At 39.7% G+C, this 17,139-nt stretch overlaps 1 protein-coding gene across 2 annotated transcripts; it reads left to right on the plus strand.

Moving 5' to 3' along the window:
• Positions 1 to 3,202: 3,202 nt before the first annotated feature.
• On the plus strand, positions 3,203 to 16,756 carry tsku (tsukushi small leucine rich proteoglycan homolog (Xenopus laevis)). Of its 2 annotated transcripts, none has more exons than XM_066699572.1 (2): positions 3,203 to 3,295; positions 14,064 to 16,756. In XM_066699572.1, exon 2 carries the CDS (start codon positions 14,072 to 14,074, stop codon positions 15,113 to 15,115), a length of 1,044 nt encoding a protein of 347 aa, XP_066555669.1. In that variant the 5' UTR covers positions 3,203 to 3,295; positions 14,064 to 14,071; the 3' UTR covers positions 15,116 to 16,756. The 2 variants fall into 2 exon arrangements, with proteins under 2 accessions (XP_066555669.1, XP_066555668.1); XM_066699571.1 differs by lacking the exon at positions 3,203 to 3,295 and adding an exon at positions 7,040 to 7,487.
• The last annotated feature ends 383 nt before the right edge of the window (positions 16,757 to 17,139 follow it).

Here is a 17,139-nt window from a genome sequence, read left to right on the forward strand (position 1 = left end):
GATTTGTTTTTCATCCCTGCATCCATTAAAAAAGTCTGTGAACTGATAATACCTGCAGCAGATATATGTAAAATCTATACTTGACCAAAGAGAAAATACATCATAAAGTAAAGCACAGAGGTGTGTGGCCCTTGAGGGATTTCCAGAAATGTCTGGCCCTTGAGAAATGTTTTACATCAGTATTTTAAACCACTTAACAGTGTCTGTCTATTCCCTTAACTACTTCATCTCCATGTTGTTGTGGACCATTTGAAGAGCCGCAGGAGTAAAAGTGTGAAACACTCCCCGAACCCTTCCTGACAAGGTAACTGCAGAGAGTCTAGTTCAAGAAAGTGTCTGTGAATGATTTCAATTCCCTGCTGGCCTATATCCCTAAAGCTGATGAGCCTCTTATACATTACACCTTGACACCTCTGTCCTGCCTCCATAAATACACAAGCAGACATTCTGTGTGCTCAGCAGAAAACTGCACAATCATTTGGAGACAGCCTTACAGACAACAACTGTCATATATCGCAGAATGCTGTAATTATATACTTCAAAGTTGCAATCGTGGGACATCCCCTTAACATAGTGTCAGTGCCTATCAGACCAGTATTTCGGCATGTGTCCGGGCGATCCTTGTAGCAGAGACATTTGTTTTTGGAGGATCAAAAGCTCCCGACAACATATCTGTAATGACAGTAAATGGTACACACAGTCATATAATTATACAACAGTAAGTGAAAATGTTGTTGGCTCCTGCTCTAAGATTACAGTTATATTTTACTGCTCACTAATGTGTTTAAAATGGCTTGGGAACATAGCTACAGACATGAAAAGAAAGCTCTGGAATTGTGTTTGTTTCACGGAAATAAACAAACTAACTAGCTAATTAACTAATAAATACATTTAACATGTTAAGTGTGTGTATATGTTTCCTGAGAGGTGTTGGCCAAAGTATCTAAGAGCAGAATTGTGAAACTGTTGAAAACAAGTCTTGGAAAGGACAAACATACCAGCAGTAGGCACTTTGTAGTTTTATTTTTGTAAGGTAAGTCTGGAAAGTGCCTGGGAGGATTCTCCAGCTCAGCTCATGACATATCTATGACATATTTCACTAATCTGTCGTGAGAGTATGGGTGTAATGTGTTCTATTGTGAGTATAGACAGGTGTATACACTGGCAGGAAGGGATGGAAGGAAGAATGTACCAGGGTGTGCTAATATATCACAAGGTGCAAAGTTAATTACATGGATTGCGAAATTGAGAACTCCTATTGCACAATTGAGAACAATGTGTGTGTGTGTGTGTGTGTGTGCGTGTGTGTGTGTGTGTGTGCGTGTGTGCGTGTGTGTGTGTGTGTGTGTGTGTGCGTGCGTGTGTGTGTGTGTGTGTGTGTGTGTGTGCGTGTGTGTGTGTGTGCGTGTGTGTGTGTGTGCGTGTGTGTGTGTGTGTGTGTGTGTGTGTGTGTGTGTGCGTGTGTGTGTGTGTGGCGGGGGGGTGTATGTGTGTCACATTACTGTTTCTTTACTTGTTGTTGTAGTTGCATTGCAGTCTACCCATCTCAATACTCTTCTTAACAATTTTTAATCGACAACTACAACAACAAAAACATAAAAAGCACAGTACACACACTGCAAACACAGTCAAATTATGTAAGCTTTAATGCGCCAACTGTGGTGATGATTGGTAAGAACAAAGCAAGCCATTCAGAGAATTAAATACTATTAAATACTAAATATGAAAGTACAAAAACTCCATTCCACTGTTGTATGAGGATTTTGCCTTGGGATATTTTCTACATTGCAGTAGCCATAGCTGCCACCATGTGGAAAATATGGTAATTACATTAGCACATTCACTTGTGCAGAGGAGTGCAAATAATATAATTACAGGTTTATCCTGTTTTCGGGGTTACCTTTTTCCAAAGACAGAAAGGTGTGGACACCAAATACTAAGCAATTTAAGTAGCAATATGTCAAGTATCAGTGTTCCAACTGAGCCCAACTGAAATGTATTTCATAAGCTTTACACACATATAATATATTACACTCATATAACTGAACAATAGAAATCACCTGGAGGTACAGCATATTACATCTTGTCATTCCAGCACTGAAGACTTCTGAGGGATGGCAAGGTGGGGTATCGACTGTATCAGTTCAGGTCACTTTGAAGACTGAACTGAAAATAAAAAAGGGAACACTGATTCAATTTGTAAATTCGGTTTGATAATTTGTATTTACGTTGCCCTGACCACAAACCGGTTTTAAGTTACAAGAGTTTTCTAAGCTCCCTCTGTGTCACCTCACACTCTGGGTGTGTTATTAAAATGTCACACTCCATACATCTACATCTGGTAGATATATGGGGATTGGCTGTGTAGCTTTAGATCACACAGACTCACATTAAAAGATTAGCTTCACTTTAAAGTCCAAAGTATTATTTTATTGATGATTGATTATTGATTATTCTATACTGACTGTGAATGTGTTAATTGTATGGTACTATCTTATTCTCCGGTGCTCTTGGGGTTGAGGAGACTATTTTGATCTTTTTAAGCTCTTCCTCAACAAAATAACAAGCTTGAAGTTACTTTGGGTGAGTTTGAAATATAACAAAGTGTACATCAAAGACTATACTGGTGCATTTGAAGGTGAATTTTTGAGTAAAATCAAGTTCACGGCTAAGACAGCATTCAAGTTAGATTTAAAGTTAAAGCGTCTATTAAAATAAAACTGTCATATGAGAAAGTTTACAAACAACATAAGAAAGTTTACAAACGAGAAGAGGCCATCCAACCCATCGTGCTCATTTGGTGTCCATTAATAACTGAGTGATCCAAGGATCCTATCCAGTCTATTTTTGAATGTTTCCAAATTTTCAGCTTCAACCACATCGCTGGAGAGTTTGTTCCAGATTGTGATGCCTCTCTGTGTGAAGAAGTGTCAGTAGGACATTCCCTTCAGACCTGGAATAAGTCTGGTTGCTCTCCTCTGAACTGCCTCTAGAGCAGCGATATCTTTCTTGAAGTGTGGGGTTAGGTGTGGGTTAGGCACAACAATGTGGTTGGGTTAGAATTCTGAAAGGATTTATTGCCACCAATGTTTGATGCTAGAGGCTAAGCCCCGAGTGTCACAGCAACCTTTAACTTAAACCTTAAGCTTAAATTCAACAATATTCTTATTTTAAGGGGTAGGTTCGACACTTAGGAGACCAGTGACTAAACCTTCAACGTCTCCAACTCCCTGTTATTCTCAGCATTCCTTTGCGACTGCAAGCATCACCCACTCTTCTGCAACAGACCTAAAACGTAAGTACGATCAAAGTTACAAACCATAATTATTTCTGAGACTATTGCTTAAGAGCTTAACAAGATTAAAAAATTAAAAAGCATCACCCTGGATAACCCAGGATGTCTAGATCAAAAAGGCCTGTCAACATGGCATGGCAAGGCAGTGAAATATGGTGAAACTAAACATTTCCAAGGAAGTGTTTGCCATTAAATATTGAATCAGTCGATTTCATATTGATATTGCTTGCATATGGTTTACAGATGCTTCTTCCTAAGATAATGAAAAGCACGGGACCAACTGGACAGTTAGTCTCACACCCCAATCTTTTGTGTTTTATGTGTACTACCAGCCCTTTTTTAGCATACTGCTGTTCCCTTTGAACTGTACATCAGTATGTATTGATTATTTAACACAAATAAACAAATCCTGTCTGTAAGGTCATGCATATTTTCTGTTTATGTGTTAAGTGATATTTCTACTTGATTTGGTCTCAGAAAAACAACTTGGCATGATAAAGATTTTGCAAGCGGAACATCATTAGTAACTAATAAAAAAGTTGCGAAAAATATGTTGCACAAACGGTTTCAAATCCATGCTCTGTGATCAGTGAACAGAAGAAAAGTAGGCATGGTTCATAGGGGTCGCACTGTTCTCAGTTCAGATCGATGGCGTGCATCGACACAGCGCTGATGACAGCACATTCGCAGAAACATGAACTCCACGTGTAGCTGGCGTTCTCGTTGCGCAGATTTCCGCAGATCTGCAGAATCCCATCGATCCTATTGGTGCAGCCGCGCAGACCTTTGATTCCCGGCTGCTGAGCCCCCGTCCCTTCGGCTGCCCGGCCTCAGCTGGCAAAAGATGAGCAGGAGGCGGAGGAAAGGCCGGGGAACTTTTAGGGAATCTGGTCAAATTACCTAATTTCGTAACAACGGACTCCTTCATGTATTTATGCATTCATTTATAAGCAACGCATCTGTACCTGGAGCTAACGGACAGGCATCTGGTTTTGGATTCCTCGCAGATTGGTTTGAATGTGTGGACAGACGGCAGACCATGAGTTGGGGCACATAAAAATGACTTTAACTTTGACAAACGTGACTTTCAGTTTTATTTCAGAGAATGTCAAACATGCTGTAGGATTGGTATTTGGTTGTCACACCACTTCGCTGCGGGGGGAATCGAATCGGTTTCGATTTTAGACGCTGGGATCTCAACCCAGGTCTTTGAAGACTTAGTACCTAGTACAGTGTTTTAATAGGAATATTTACATTTGATATATGTACTGTCCCAGATGAATGCACTAAACAGATAAGCAACATTGTATGTCTTTGTTGGACGGGGACACTCTGCAGTGAAAAAATACAAGAAGATGTGGACCCTAGCAAAAGTCATTGATTTACTCAACTGATCTAGTTGAGTTGCCTGGTTGTTGAGGGAGAAAGAAACAGGATTGTTCTGGGCTCATAATAACAAGATGTAAACTTTGTGGGAGTCCTACCTTCCCCTAAGGAGGAGTAGGGTTAAAAAAGAAAAATGTCAAGGAGGATACACCAAACAATGATATTGACATTACTACATTTAATAACAGACGCCCTTCCCAATTAACTCAAGTGTTGCATCATTTTTTAGCTTAATTAGACCTACTTAACATTGACAAAACGTTGTGCATTTCAGAATATCCTAAATTCAGTTTGAAAACCTGTTGCTCAATCTGTATATACTGAATAACCGAAAGTGACTGAACGTTATATTTGTATATTTTTAAATTTGTATTCAGTGTGTGTAGGCCTGGGTGTGTATGCCTTGTGCATAACTCCAACAAATTCAAATTATAATGCAGAGTAGTTATCTAATTAAAGGTGTTCATGCTATATCATAAATTATAATTGAAAGGGGACATACTAAAATGAGTCATCAGAGCCATTCATCTATTTTTAGTTGGCTTGTCATTCCAAGCATGTGTGTGTATTATGGGACCTGGCACCCAGCAGGCAGAAACAAAGGGATTAAAAAAATAATGAAGATGCTTTAATTTCAATCAACACAATCAAGGGCCTGCACCACAAACACTAAACTGTTACCAAAGCCAGTGCAATACTTATGCAATCCGTCAGGTCTCCCTCAGGCATTTCTAAGGAACTAACGCTCTTTAAACAAAGGGTGCGGTGCCAGCCTAGGGGGATAATTGAATTATTGGCCAACCATTCATGAGACAGCAATGTACTGCATTCTCACGATGGACAATCAATCAATGAAGCCTCCCAGACTGGCACACCTGAATAGTCTGTCCATGCATAAGACTCTGGTGTCTCACCTTAGCAACAGTCGCCTAAATATGCTTTAATAAACTAATATAACTTGGAATATAGCATTATAATAAAATGTAAATGTTGCTGGAATGCTGCAGGTCTATATCATTAGCCAAGCAAAATGTTGATGATAACTAAATGAAGCCTAAGTTATAAGTTGCCATTTTCACTTCAATTTATGTTTAAAATCAGCCACATGATCTATGTTCAAAAGACAATGGTGACTTTGCTGAAATATCAAAACGATGTTGTTTTTTTCTGTAGTAAGGCTGATCGTTCTTTATGGGCTCCAAGTACATTTTGTTTAACTCAAGATGTATTGTTTGTGTATATTCTGTACTTTGTTTTAATGTTATATTTGAAGTGTGGAAAAACTATTTTCTTTTTGTTATCAGAGATTGTTTTGTTCATGGGGAAAACTAGAAACCCTGCTTATAAATAACCACAATTATGTCTAATCCTCATGAAACAAGATATTTCCAGCTATAGGCACAGATGCACGATTTCGTATTATATCTGATATATTCTTTGATTGTTATTCTCTCATCTATTCTCATGAATCACACAGCCTTACGAAATTGAAGCCGTCAAGCAGGTATGGAATTGATACAATTGTACTTTTAACAGGTGTCCCCAGCGGCATTAAACAGCCTAACTGTTTGTATGTATAGTATGTACTATACTGTTGAACCTGTTATACATTTTCCTGCATGAATAAACAGACTAATAGTTTACACCGTAACTATGCACATAATCTGGCATGCCTCTTGTGTTGTGCACTTTTTTGTAAAGACTGGCACCACATTTTATCGTGCAAAAGTTTAACTTCTTTTTATGGACATTGACTAGTAATGCCACAATTGTAAGTCAGCAGTCAGTGAACTTAAAGCATAACTCAGCCATGACTGGAAGTGGACTCAATCCCCCATCTGACACATGCTCTTACAAGGAAGAGTTGGGCTGCGTTTTGGCCCTATGACCCGGTCGTCAGTCTTACGGTTGTGTGTTTTTGCGAGGTGGTTAATGGACCCAGCACAGACAGATCATTTGAACCAGTGAGCCCAGTAGGATTCTTGTTCCTCGGTTCATGGTTGGGTTACGAGAGGCATTGTGGGACAGAGTAGGGTCTTGACATATGCTGCAGCAAAGTTCAATGGCCTAAAATAAATCAAAAAACCTGACCCCTTGCATTGTCTGCAGATCTACATCTCTACCACAATTGGGGGTGTGCAGATCTGCAATTGACTGAGTGATCAGATGCCTGTTTTTTCAGGTTTGACATGCCTGCTGTAAAACTACCCTCACCACTAAGTTGGTTCATTAATAACACTCATTTTCAAGATTTTGAAGGGCGGGCTCCGTTCTGTGCGTCACGGTCACGCATTCCTGGTCAAAGGCGGCTGAACCTCGGTGTGTTGAGGTCGAAACGGCGGGGACGCATTGCCCTGTCGTGCGTGAGGGCTGCGTGAGGGCTGCGTGAGGGCTGTCCGTGTTCCCGGCGCTTGGGAGTTTCGGGCCGGTCCCTTGAGCGAGTCTCGCCACTAGAGTGCGCGGTGTGCGTGTGTGCGTGGTGCCGTGTGCCCGCCGCGCCGGGAGGAGGTGTTCACCGCGGCACTCCCAGCAGCCCTGCGTGTCGCTCCAGATAGCGAACAAAAGGTGTGATCGTACGTTGTGTCGAGCAGTCGGGACAGGACGAGCCTCTGTAGATGAAAGAAGAGCGACCACTGAGCTATAAAAGTACAGACATGTTTAGCAAGGGGGGCGCAACACAAATCACAGCAGGAGACGCGGCGTGAATCCCGAGCTGGGCTGGCTCAAAGAAAAGTACAAGATCAGAAGAAATCGGCAGCGGGTGAACTACTAAGTTGTGACCGGGCTTGTGTTGAAAGGAGAGAAGGTAAGAGACGCGAGCAAGAATGGAAGACGCATCCTTTTAAGTGGATATTGTAAATCACATAGTTGTGTAACTTGGCACGCGTGTGCGTAAGTTTTTATTTTCCGTGTTTTTGTAACTTTGCTGTATCTTTGGAAAACCTGCTTGGCGTTTTCAGAAAACCGTTTCATGCCTTCATTCAGAGGCTGATTCTAATCGAATGCGTACAAAGCATTCCATTCGAACGCAAATCGAATCAGTCGTGGACAAGAATGGGGGGGCGAACGAAAACGATGCTTGTATGGCAAAGATTCAATGGCAGTAATCGGAGATCCTGTCTTAATTTAGGCAGTGTTTAGTGTCTGTGTGTGTGTGTGTGTGTGGTTGACATCTGGGGGGGGGGTCGTGGATTCCTGCAGTGAAGTTGGAAATCCAGCATGCCAGGGACACGGCGGCGGAGATTGCCACGGCTGCACGTAATTTGATCAGTAGCGATTTCTTGATGCACTCCAAGCATTGTGCCGTGCAGTGCCGGTGTGCCACTCTTTTTAAGTGTAAAAGCAGGGGTTGAATCAGTTTCTATGATCAGAATAAGCTGTGCTGATGTCTTGGCTTCCCCAAACATTTGGCATTGTGTAGCGGGAGAAGAAAGTTGTTGGCTGACGCTGTAGTTCGCTTCTGTAAGGGAAAAAAAAAAGAGACGGGTCCGTTTCAGGAATTCTGGGAATACAGCTCCCCCCCCCCTGTTTCTGGGAACATTAATCAGATGGTTACCCATACAATCACGAAATGTGCTTATTGGTTTTACTGTATACACATGGTCTTTATACAAATATTCTCCCACACGATCATTTGCTAATATTCACCTGATCATTCTTTCCTATGTAAACTTGTAGCCTTATTCCCTTTCCATAGTAAATGCTTAAAACATCTAGTCTTCCTCTTTGTAACATAAGAAGTATCCAATGTTTAGCCTTTATAGTTTGTTATATAAACTAAGGCTAGATTTACAAATATGACACCTCCACTGCTAATGGGATGACATTGCCTTTGTTGTATTGCTTATTGTATAATGTAAAAGTGAAACACCCTCATTGTGAAATCAGAATCGGACTGTTATAAGTAACCAACATAGATGTTCTCTAGATCTGACATTGCCCCTAAACATCTATTCTTTTATGAAAGGTTTATACTTCACCTCCAGTATCTATAAACCAAAGGGTCTTGACAGATAATTAGGAATAAAGAATACCTATACACAGTTGTGTAATAAGTAAACTTTGAGTTCTCTTATGTCCACAGGACCCTCACCAATTGTTTGCTATATTATGTGTAGGAGAGGGTCAAAGTGCATTTAATATAGTTTGGGGGCATAACATTAATTTGAGGGAAATGCCTTTTGTTTTTAAGAATTTAAAGTTTTAAATTGTTTGGGCTATATTTTCTGCATATGTAGTCTAATATCTTTGTGACAAAAGGTCGAATAGCACTCTGTCCCTTTTCAAATGTATTGCTTTCAAGCACAGTCTTTCATATTAAGGCAATCGGCTCATTTGATTGTTTGCATACGGTTATTATGTGACTGAATTACACGGACCCTTTCCTATCCCCAATTATGGATTTTGTTCATGACCGTACACAGAAATCAAAGGAAAAGCTGAGGACTTAAAGGGGATGTCAGGGTTGTGTATGTTTAGATGTTTTTGCGACAGTCACACAGCTTTTTATCTGGCTAATTGAATTCTTCTGAAAGCATGGATGGTAATTTCTACTAATCATGTAGTGGAATAGCATTAGTGCATGTCTAAGCAGATGTATGGCAGTATGACAATTTTAACCATAAAATAAACAGTACTTTCAGAACAGCACATAAACATAACAAAACATAAAGTATTTTGTAATCACTTGCAAAATCATGGATTCATGGAGTTTTTTTTCCTTTTGCCTGTCGGCCCTTAATTAAACATTTCATTTGATGTTAATGGAGGAAACGCATGGATAGTGTCTGACTGTGAAGTATAAACAGTGTTGTCCCATATGAACTAATACTTTGAATTACAATTTTTCGGACTACTATAATTGGTTCTTTTTAATTAAAGACAAAAAAAAAATTAAATAATGTGACATGGCTACTTTTAACACCATTGTCAGTTCTGAAGAAATCCCACATATTGGACTACACCCATGGTTTGCTTAATTACACATTTCTTGCTTTCTCATATTATAAATAAACTACGTCAGTATTTCCCTTGTCTGCCAGATGAGATTATGTGTAATCGTATAGCCTATCTTGTCTACAGCATCTGGAGCTTTCCCACCAAGATCGCACAACTGTTTGTCTGCACGAATTCACTTTGGGACTTAAATCTGCTGTCCAGAGTGATTTAAAATCCAGAACATACTAATGAAATGACTCCTTTTCCTGTTTCAATATTCCTTCTTAAATAAGTAAGCTTTTAGGATGGTTACTTCTACTATTTATTTATTTTTTTACCCTAGAAAACTATTTCGAATGTATACATTGCGATGCGTGTAAACAATGTTGGAAACTATTGAAAAGCATGCAAGCCTGTTTCAGTCATTAATCTTCTCGATAGGTTGTGGTGTCGAATTGCAAAGTTTACATCTCCTGCAGATTTGTAAATCACTGCCTACAGAAAAAGGTTATGTATAGTACAAAAGATTCCACCTTCTGAATAGACCAAATGTATGTCTTGTAAACTGACAACCCAAATTTAAAATCTATAGGAGGCCTTGAAATTTGGAACACCGATTTAAAAACTGACCTCTCCAGAAGGGCCTTATTCTATAGCAGGCCACTTTCCCTTGCTTTATTAAGATCTGAAGATTGTGTGAAAACTCAAAATGAATAAAAATTTAAGGGTCATCTTGGCCCAAATTAAACCTTTTAAAAAAATAATTGCATTTTAGATTAGGTAACATTACTTATGAACTAAATGTATCGCCGTTCCAACTAAGCCAGAAATAATTATCTGATCAGATAAGAAGGGTAAGCCCCTACCTAGTACAGATAGCGAATATCATTGAGCACAGCACACCTTTCACCCACAGCACAAGTTAATGATCAGACTGGAGCTGCAGTCATTATTTACATTGCTACAATAATTGCACAATAAAGTTCCCCCCACTTTGTTTTTAAAGCCAAATGTGGTCAGTGTTGTACTGCCAGGTTGTTTTTGCATGAAGGACAAGGAGTAATGTGTTCTTTGTAGCTGAAGTCCTGCATGTCACAGGAGTTCAGGGTAGAACTGATAGTGGAAACACTCAAGGGATTTAGATAGTGTCTCAAGGGTGTGCAATTGCTTACACGCCAGCTGTCATTTGTGCAGGTCCTTGAAATGCCTATTATGGGATAACGTGAGATCTTTTATTTCTTTTCAACTGTCTGTACTTTGCAATCCGCTGCTCAAAAGTAGTGTGTGCAGAACCTGCGTATGTCATGATACCTTAGAACATGGAAGAGCCCTGTAGCACATTTTACATCCTTTGTCTAAAACCTTGATTAAAAAATATAATTAAAGTAAATATTTCATCTTGTATTAGTCTCTGAATAGAATTACATGTTTGTTGTGTAGTAATTTGTTCTTTTCACTTTTGTAAATTTGGATGTCTTTTGTGCGTTCTTGCATTACAAAACTGATTTTTCTGAATTGTATAGCGTTTGTATTATTGTATTTGATCAAATTTAGTATTCATTTGTTGGAATGTTAGATATCCTGATATTCGATGGTAAAACACTCAGGATAAGATTTAAGAGATTTCTAGGAAACACAGTAAGTGTGAAGATTGACCGCTTGATTAATAGGGGTTTGGGTATTGGGTTGGATTGAAGGAGGGGGGGATGTCAAAGCTTTGATCTACAAAATTAGGTCAAATCCACTGAGATGTCAAACAAGATGAGAAATACTGCTGACTGTTGGGCTGTTTCGGCAAGGTTTTCAGGGACAAGTAATGAAGCGGTATGCGGAATGTGCAGTGGTGTAGTATCTGTAATTTGCTGTTTAAAGAAGCTCTTCAGATTTACTGCGGCAAATATTTGAGCTGCATATTTCTTGCGTTGGCTTCTGTCAGCAGTTATTGCTGAACACACTTGATCTCATTCTTCCCCTGTTCATGTTGATGGCAGGTGATGGTGAAGTATTACCTGTTTTAAGTCCACAGGTGAGCTTGAAACCCAACACCTGGTAGTTTTCTGCAGCTCAGTTTAAGGCTAGCCCAGAGAAAGGGAGTGCTGCCCCGGGGCCCATATTGGAAATACAGATTCTCCAAAGAACTTGTATTTCTTCTTTCAGTGTGACTAAACTGCCTTAGAGAGGGAAGGTTGATTTTTATTATTCGTTATTCTGTCTATTGCTATTATTTTTCAGTAATATTAATAATTACTCACTCTTGTGGCTAAACTGACTAACACGTTCACTCGTTTATACATTTTGGGGTTTTACAGAAATAATCAGGGCTAAGCCAGGATACAAACCTAAGTCCAGAGCTCCCTAACCCCTACTCCACACTGACCAGCAGCAAAACTGTTTCTTGTACCCAGCTTTTCTTAAATAATTCAGTCTTGTAAGAAGAGGAACAATGTATGACATGGACTGGGGCCTGAGATGCAGGTCCTGCTATGATGAAGGGCATCAATACACAGCTGAAGATTAAATATCTAGCTTAAGGCTAACAAAAATATCTTCTGATGACAGTAATTAAATTGAGAAGACCGAGAGAATGAGCATTCAGGCCACTTGCTCTCTCTCTCTTTCTCTGGCTCCCAGTCATTTTAATAAGATCTTGACGAGCAGTTCTCAGATCAAGTTAAAGAGCTGAGTTCAAGCCAGACACCGAGAGATGCTACAGATGGACAACGTAACTTACAAATGTATTGTTTCTAATGATGTTCAGACATGAAAAATAATAGTAGGGAGATGACTTGTTCATAGAGGATTCCCAAAAGTTAGCATTGCTTTAAGTTGTTACAAGACAATAACGTGAGCGCTTTAATATCTGGTTGTTTGTTTCTGCCGTTTTGTTTGGTTTTCCCAACCATGCCATTAATCACCACTCAAAATTCCCATTTATTTGTTTGCGAAGGTGTTCAGTTTTTTGTTCCCTTACACGCAAGCAGGATCGGCCTTCCAAACAGTTGGTTTTTCTTTATGGGGAGGTTTGAAAGGCACTAAAACCTCAATGACAGGATAAGCGGCAATTGCGAAACTCTCCGCACTCTAAGCTATTGTGAAGCCCTTTGTTTCGTCAAAGAATGGGCGGGGAAAGAAAGGGAAGGTTTAATTTACAGCTGGTTGTCGCAGAAAAAGGCTGACCTATTAGTATTAACAAGCTTCTGCTTTGTAGTTTGAGGTTACAACCATGTCCTAGGAATCTCTTGACAAATTCTATAAAGCGTGGTCAAATTCACACCGAAATGTGTTGTCCAAGGTTCTCATCCAAACGCCAAATGCCACATTCATTACCGAAGACCTTCATTTGGTCACAGTAGCCAATAACGTGCAGAAATGTTTGTCCTTGCAAAGCAAAAACAACTTTGTGTTTGTATATATATGCAGTATTAGGATAACTGTGTACTACTAAAGAGTTTTTATAGGCCTCAGTTATATTTAGGTGTTAAGTTATTCCCATATCAGCTGATGTGGATGATTAAACCACAATAAAAACATCTGAAAACACAAAATTGAGATGGCTATGGAAATTTGGAATAAGTGATGGTAGGAATGGTCTTCTGGGTCCACTTGGGTTGATTTGGACTATTGTCTTTCTCCATTGCATGAATCAGACGTATAAATCGCAGGTAATCCACGCTGTAGTATGATCAGCACATGAGACGTATATTTTTGGGATCTGGCATTACTTCTTCATGTTTTATTTTTATTTTGTGAAATAGCAGATTGTGTGCTGGTCATTAGGTTGCAGGCTGCTTATTTCTGGTTTCACAGCGCAGGTCTCAGCTGGACCTGTCTCCAGTGAAGCCAGTTTGGTGTATGAATAGACACAGGAGTCCATTGACAGCACCCTGCCATCAGCCCCACACTCGGCTCCTACCTTACACCGGGTTCATGGCTAGCACGCAGTAAACTGTAAATCTTCTTTGCAGCCCATTCACCCAAAAGAAAAAGAACTCAATGTAAACCTAGCATCTCAGATTTAGTGATATTTCCCAGAGGGAACAGTTTGATGCCAGTTTTCTCTGGCACCAAGAGCCTAAAAATGTGAATTTGATATCGCCAACTGCAATGAACAGTATGTTGAGATTAGTTCTGCGTTTTAGTGCAATTTTCAAAGAAAGAATTCTTCAACAGTGCTTTGAATCTTTAGTTCTTGTAAAAGTGTGATACAGAATTGAATTTAATGATGTGGATGTTTAGCTTGCTTAACTTGAATATAGGTTGCTGGTTCTAATACTACAAAGCCAATATAAACCATTGTATAAGCTGCCAATCAAATTAGACAACATTTTACTACCATATGTTATACTGTGACCACAAATACTCGCAATGGAGGGCTCTCGAATCTTGAGTCCGTTTGTCTCCTGCTTGTGCATGTGCTCATGTTCTGTTTTCCATTTTCTTTCAGGAGGAGAGATGGCCTACATCCTGTGGATCAGCATGAATCTGCTTTTCAGTTTTTACGTGGGAGCGGTGAAGAACTGCTATCCAGGGTGCCGCTGCGAGGTGGAGAGCTTCGGCCTGTTCGACAGCTTCAGCCTGACTAAGGTGTACTGCAGTGGAGTGGGACCCAATGTGGCACCAATTCCTATCCCTCTCGACACCTCCTATCTAGACCTGTCTTCTAACTCCTTGCACAACATTGCGGACTCCATGCTGTCAGGACCTGGCTACACCACGCTTGTCAGCCTGGATCTGAGCAACAACCACCTCTCCAAGGTCAACAGAAACACCTTCTCCAGACTGCGGTACCTGGAGACTTTAGACTTGAGCCACAACTCTCTGGAGGACCTTGCTGACGAGTGCTTCTCCGGTCTCCCACTGGCTGAAGTGGATCTGAGTTCTAATCGGATCCAAGAGATCAGCCTGGACATCTTCAAATCCAAGGGCCATGGGAAGCCTGTCAATGTGGACCTTTCCAACAACTTATTGACTAGAGTGTTGAGGAGGCCGCAGATGAGTCCTCTCAACATACAGAGCATGAACCTGTCGGGGAACCACCTGAAAGACGTGCCCAATCTTCAGGGTGTTCTTTTGCGATACCTGAACCTTGATGGGAATCGAATTGTCCAGATAGACAGGGGTGCCTTTGCAGGGCTGAAGGACCTTCTCTACTTGTCCCTTAGTGGTCTTCCGGACCTGTCTGTTATCCAGCCTCACAGTTTCCGTGGTCTTGAGAACTTGCAAGTTCTTGACATGTCCAAGAACCCAAAATTAAAATTGCTGAATTCAGAGGTGTTCAGCGGCCTTCTTTCTTTACAGGAGCTCAATCTGTCCAACTCTGGTGTGACTTTCTTACCAGATAACATGTTGAACCACTTGCCAAGCATCAGAAGCATTACTCTGAGAAATGATGTCCGTTGCTGGAAGAACCAAAAGCAAGCATGGTTTCATCAGCAGATCGGACAAGTGAAGAGTGGCGAATTCCTGATATGTGATGTAGCTGGCATAGTTTTATGAAGTAGTTACTTCAGACTGTCCTGCAACACAAACAAATATTAAAGCCTGAAATGTGCCTTTTTTAATTCTGAAGAAAAACAATTTAAACTTTGTTTTTATTCCTGCCAAAACTTGATTTTGTGATATTTTTGTAATTTAAGGAAAGAAACTGAACACATTGCATTTGTATTATTCCTTTGAAAAATCCATAAGTGCAAGTAGTGTGATTACACTATTTTCATGACAAATTCTAACCTTTTATTTTGGTACAAATTGTCATATTTGTTAAGGGGACTAGAAGGCCACAAAAAACCTAAATATTGATGTTTATGGAATAAGAGTGATTACACTTTTCATTGCAGTTTTTCCCTCCGTGGCATTAGAAGACTGCTGGAAATGGCAAAGCTCTTCAGATGTAACCATTCAGGTCAGGGAAAGTTTTCAGAAGTTTGGACCAAAGTGATAAAGATAATTAATACAGTATAGAAATGGACATGTCAGTTTGTTTGTAAACCAGATACCTCTTGACCTACAAATGGATGGTACACGTGACATAGTCTTTCCCTAGCCTGGTTAGAAACTGAACACCTGAAAGTCTGTATTGAAGTACTAAACCTTGCTAATATGAACACTATGCTGGGGCTCTGATCAGCTCTTCCCAAGAAAGGGAGCTAAAGTGCCTTAAGTGTAATTGTAGCAACGTGCAAAGATTCAGTTTACATCTTTATGTAAATATGTGGAGATTGTAATAATTGATCAAATGGAAATGAATATAACATGAAAAACAACAATAAAAAGGTCAACAGAATGCTAAAATACACTGCACAATAGGAATTTTCTTTTTGTCTAACTTTTACAAGATTATACTTAAGTCTTCTGTTCGTCATCTATGTGATTAAGTAAAATGGGAGGTTGAAGTTCCTTTGAGATACCGCTTCGACCTCTGCAAGATCTGTTAAACCTTTTTTAAATCATTCTGAATTTGCTTGAAAGGATTTTGCCCACACGTGTTCTTTATTACTATGACCTGCATTTCATATGGTTTTAAATTATTAAAGTGTGTTCACAGTTCTTTTAAGTTGCCTGCAGAGATATTCACAGTTCAGACAATGTTAAATTGGGCTGTGGGTATCATTACTTATGTAAATTACCTTTTATTCCCTGATCCCATTATCAGTTTTGCTGATCTATACATGTGTACGAGCGAATTTTTGGGAAAGTGTTCACAGAATTAGCTTTTAATCGTTGATCGAAAATTAACATTTACTAATCACTGTGTCTTTGTAAAGACCAATTTGGGATCTAACCAACTTGCTGTGTATTGCTTGCGTCCTCTTCATGTTATGAATCGCAGTTTGCAGCCCCCTCCATGTTCATAGTGAAGATACACACACATACCCTTTTATTTTTCTGCGGGCAGAAAATGACAATGTAAGTTTTGTAATAAATGATCTTTAAGTACATCCATAATATTAAATATTTATATTTTAGTAATGGTGGTATTATAAACAAATTTGGAGTGACAATCGGCTTCATGACTGCAATTTAAGGGATTTTCATTGAAGAATCTCACAGCCTAAGGAGCAGGTTTTGTATGTTGATGGCAACAATATATGTAATTATGTATATAACACTAAAATAAATCTAAAACCATAATGAGAACATGTGTGTGCTTACTTTGTCTCCTGGTGTGCTTTATGCTTAAGGTCATTTTATGATATCGGATGTGTAAACTACTTGATTCCAAACAATTATATCTGACTCTTTGGGGGACAAGCTGGACAAGCAATAATGGGAAAGCCAGATGTGATCTGAGGGCGTTTCCCCAAACGAGATGTTACATATGACGCCCTAGTGATTTCTTTGTTCCACTTGTGTGAAATTATTATCCAAGTTCAGCATGATCTTTACAGGCAGGATCCAAGATAATTACATCGCTTTTAATGTGTACTTGCCGTTTATTGGGTGTGTCAAATAATAATGGTGTATCTAAGAGACGTTAAACGGATACTTCTATACTGCTGCTCGTTGCTTTCGCAATTATG

The sequence above is a fragment of the Amia ocellicauda genome, chromosome 3 (assembly GCF_036373705.1).
Source record: "Amia ocellicauda isolate fAmiCal2 chromosome 3, fAmiCal2.hap1, whole genome shotgun sequence".
Taxonomy (NCBI): domain Eukaryota; kingdom Metazoa; phylum Chordata; class Actinopteri; order Amiiformes; family Amiidae; genus Amia; species Amia ocellicauda.

What these genes read in the sequence shown, in the direction of transcription:
- tsku (XM_066699572.1), top strand. Translation starts at nt 14,072, where the DNA reads ATGGCCTACATCCTGTGGATCAGCATGAATCTGCTTTTCAGTTTTTAC.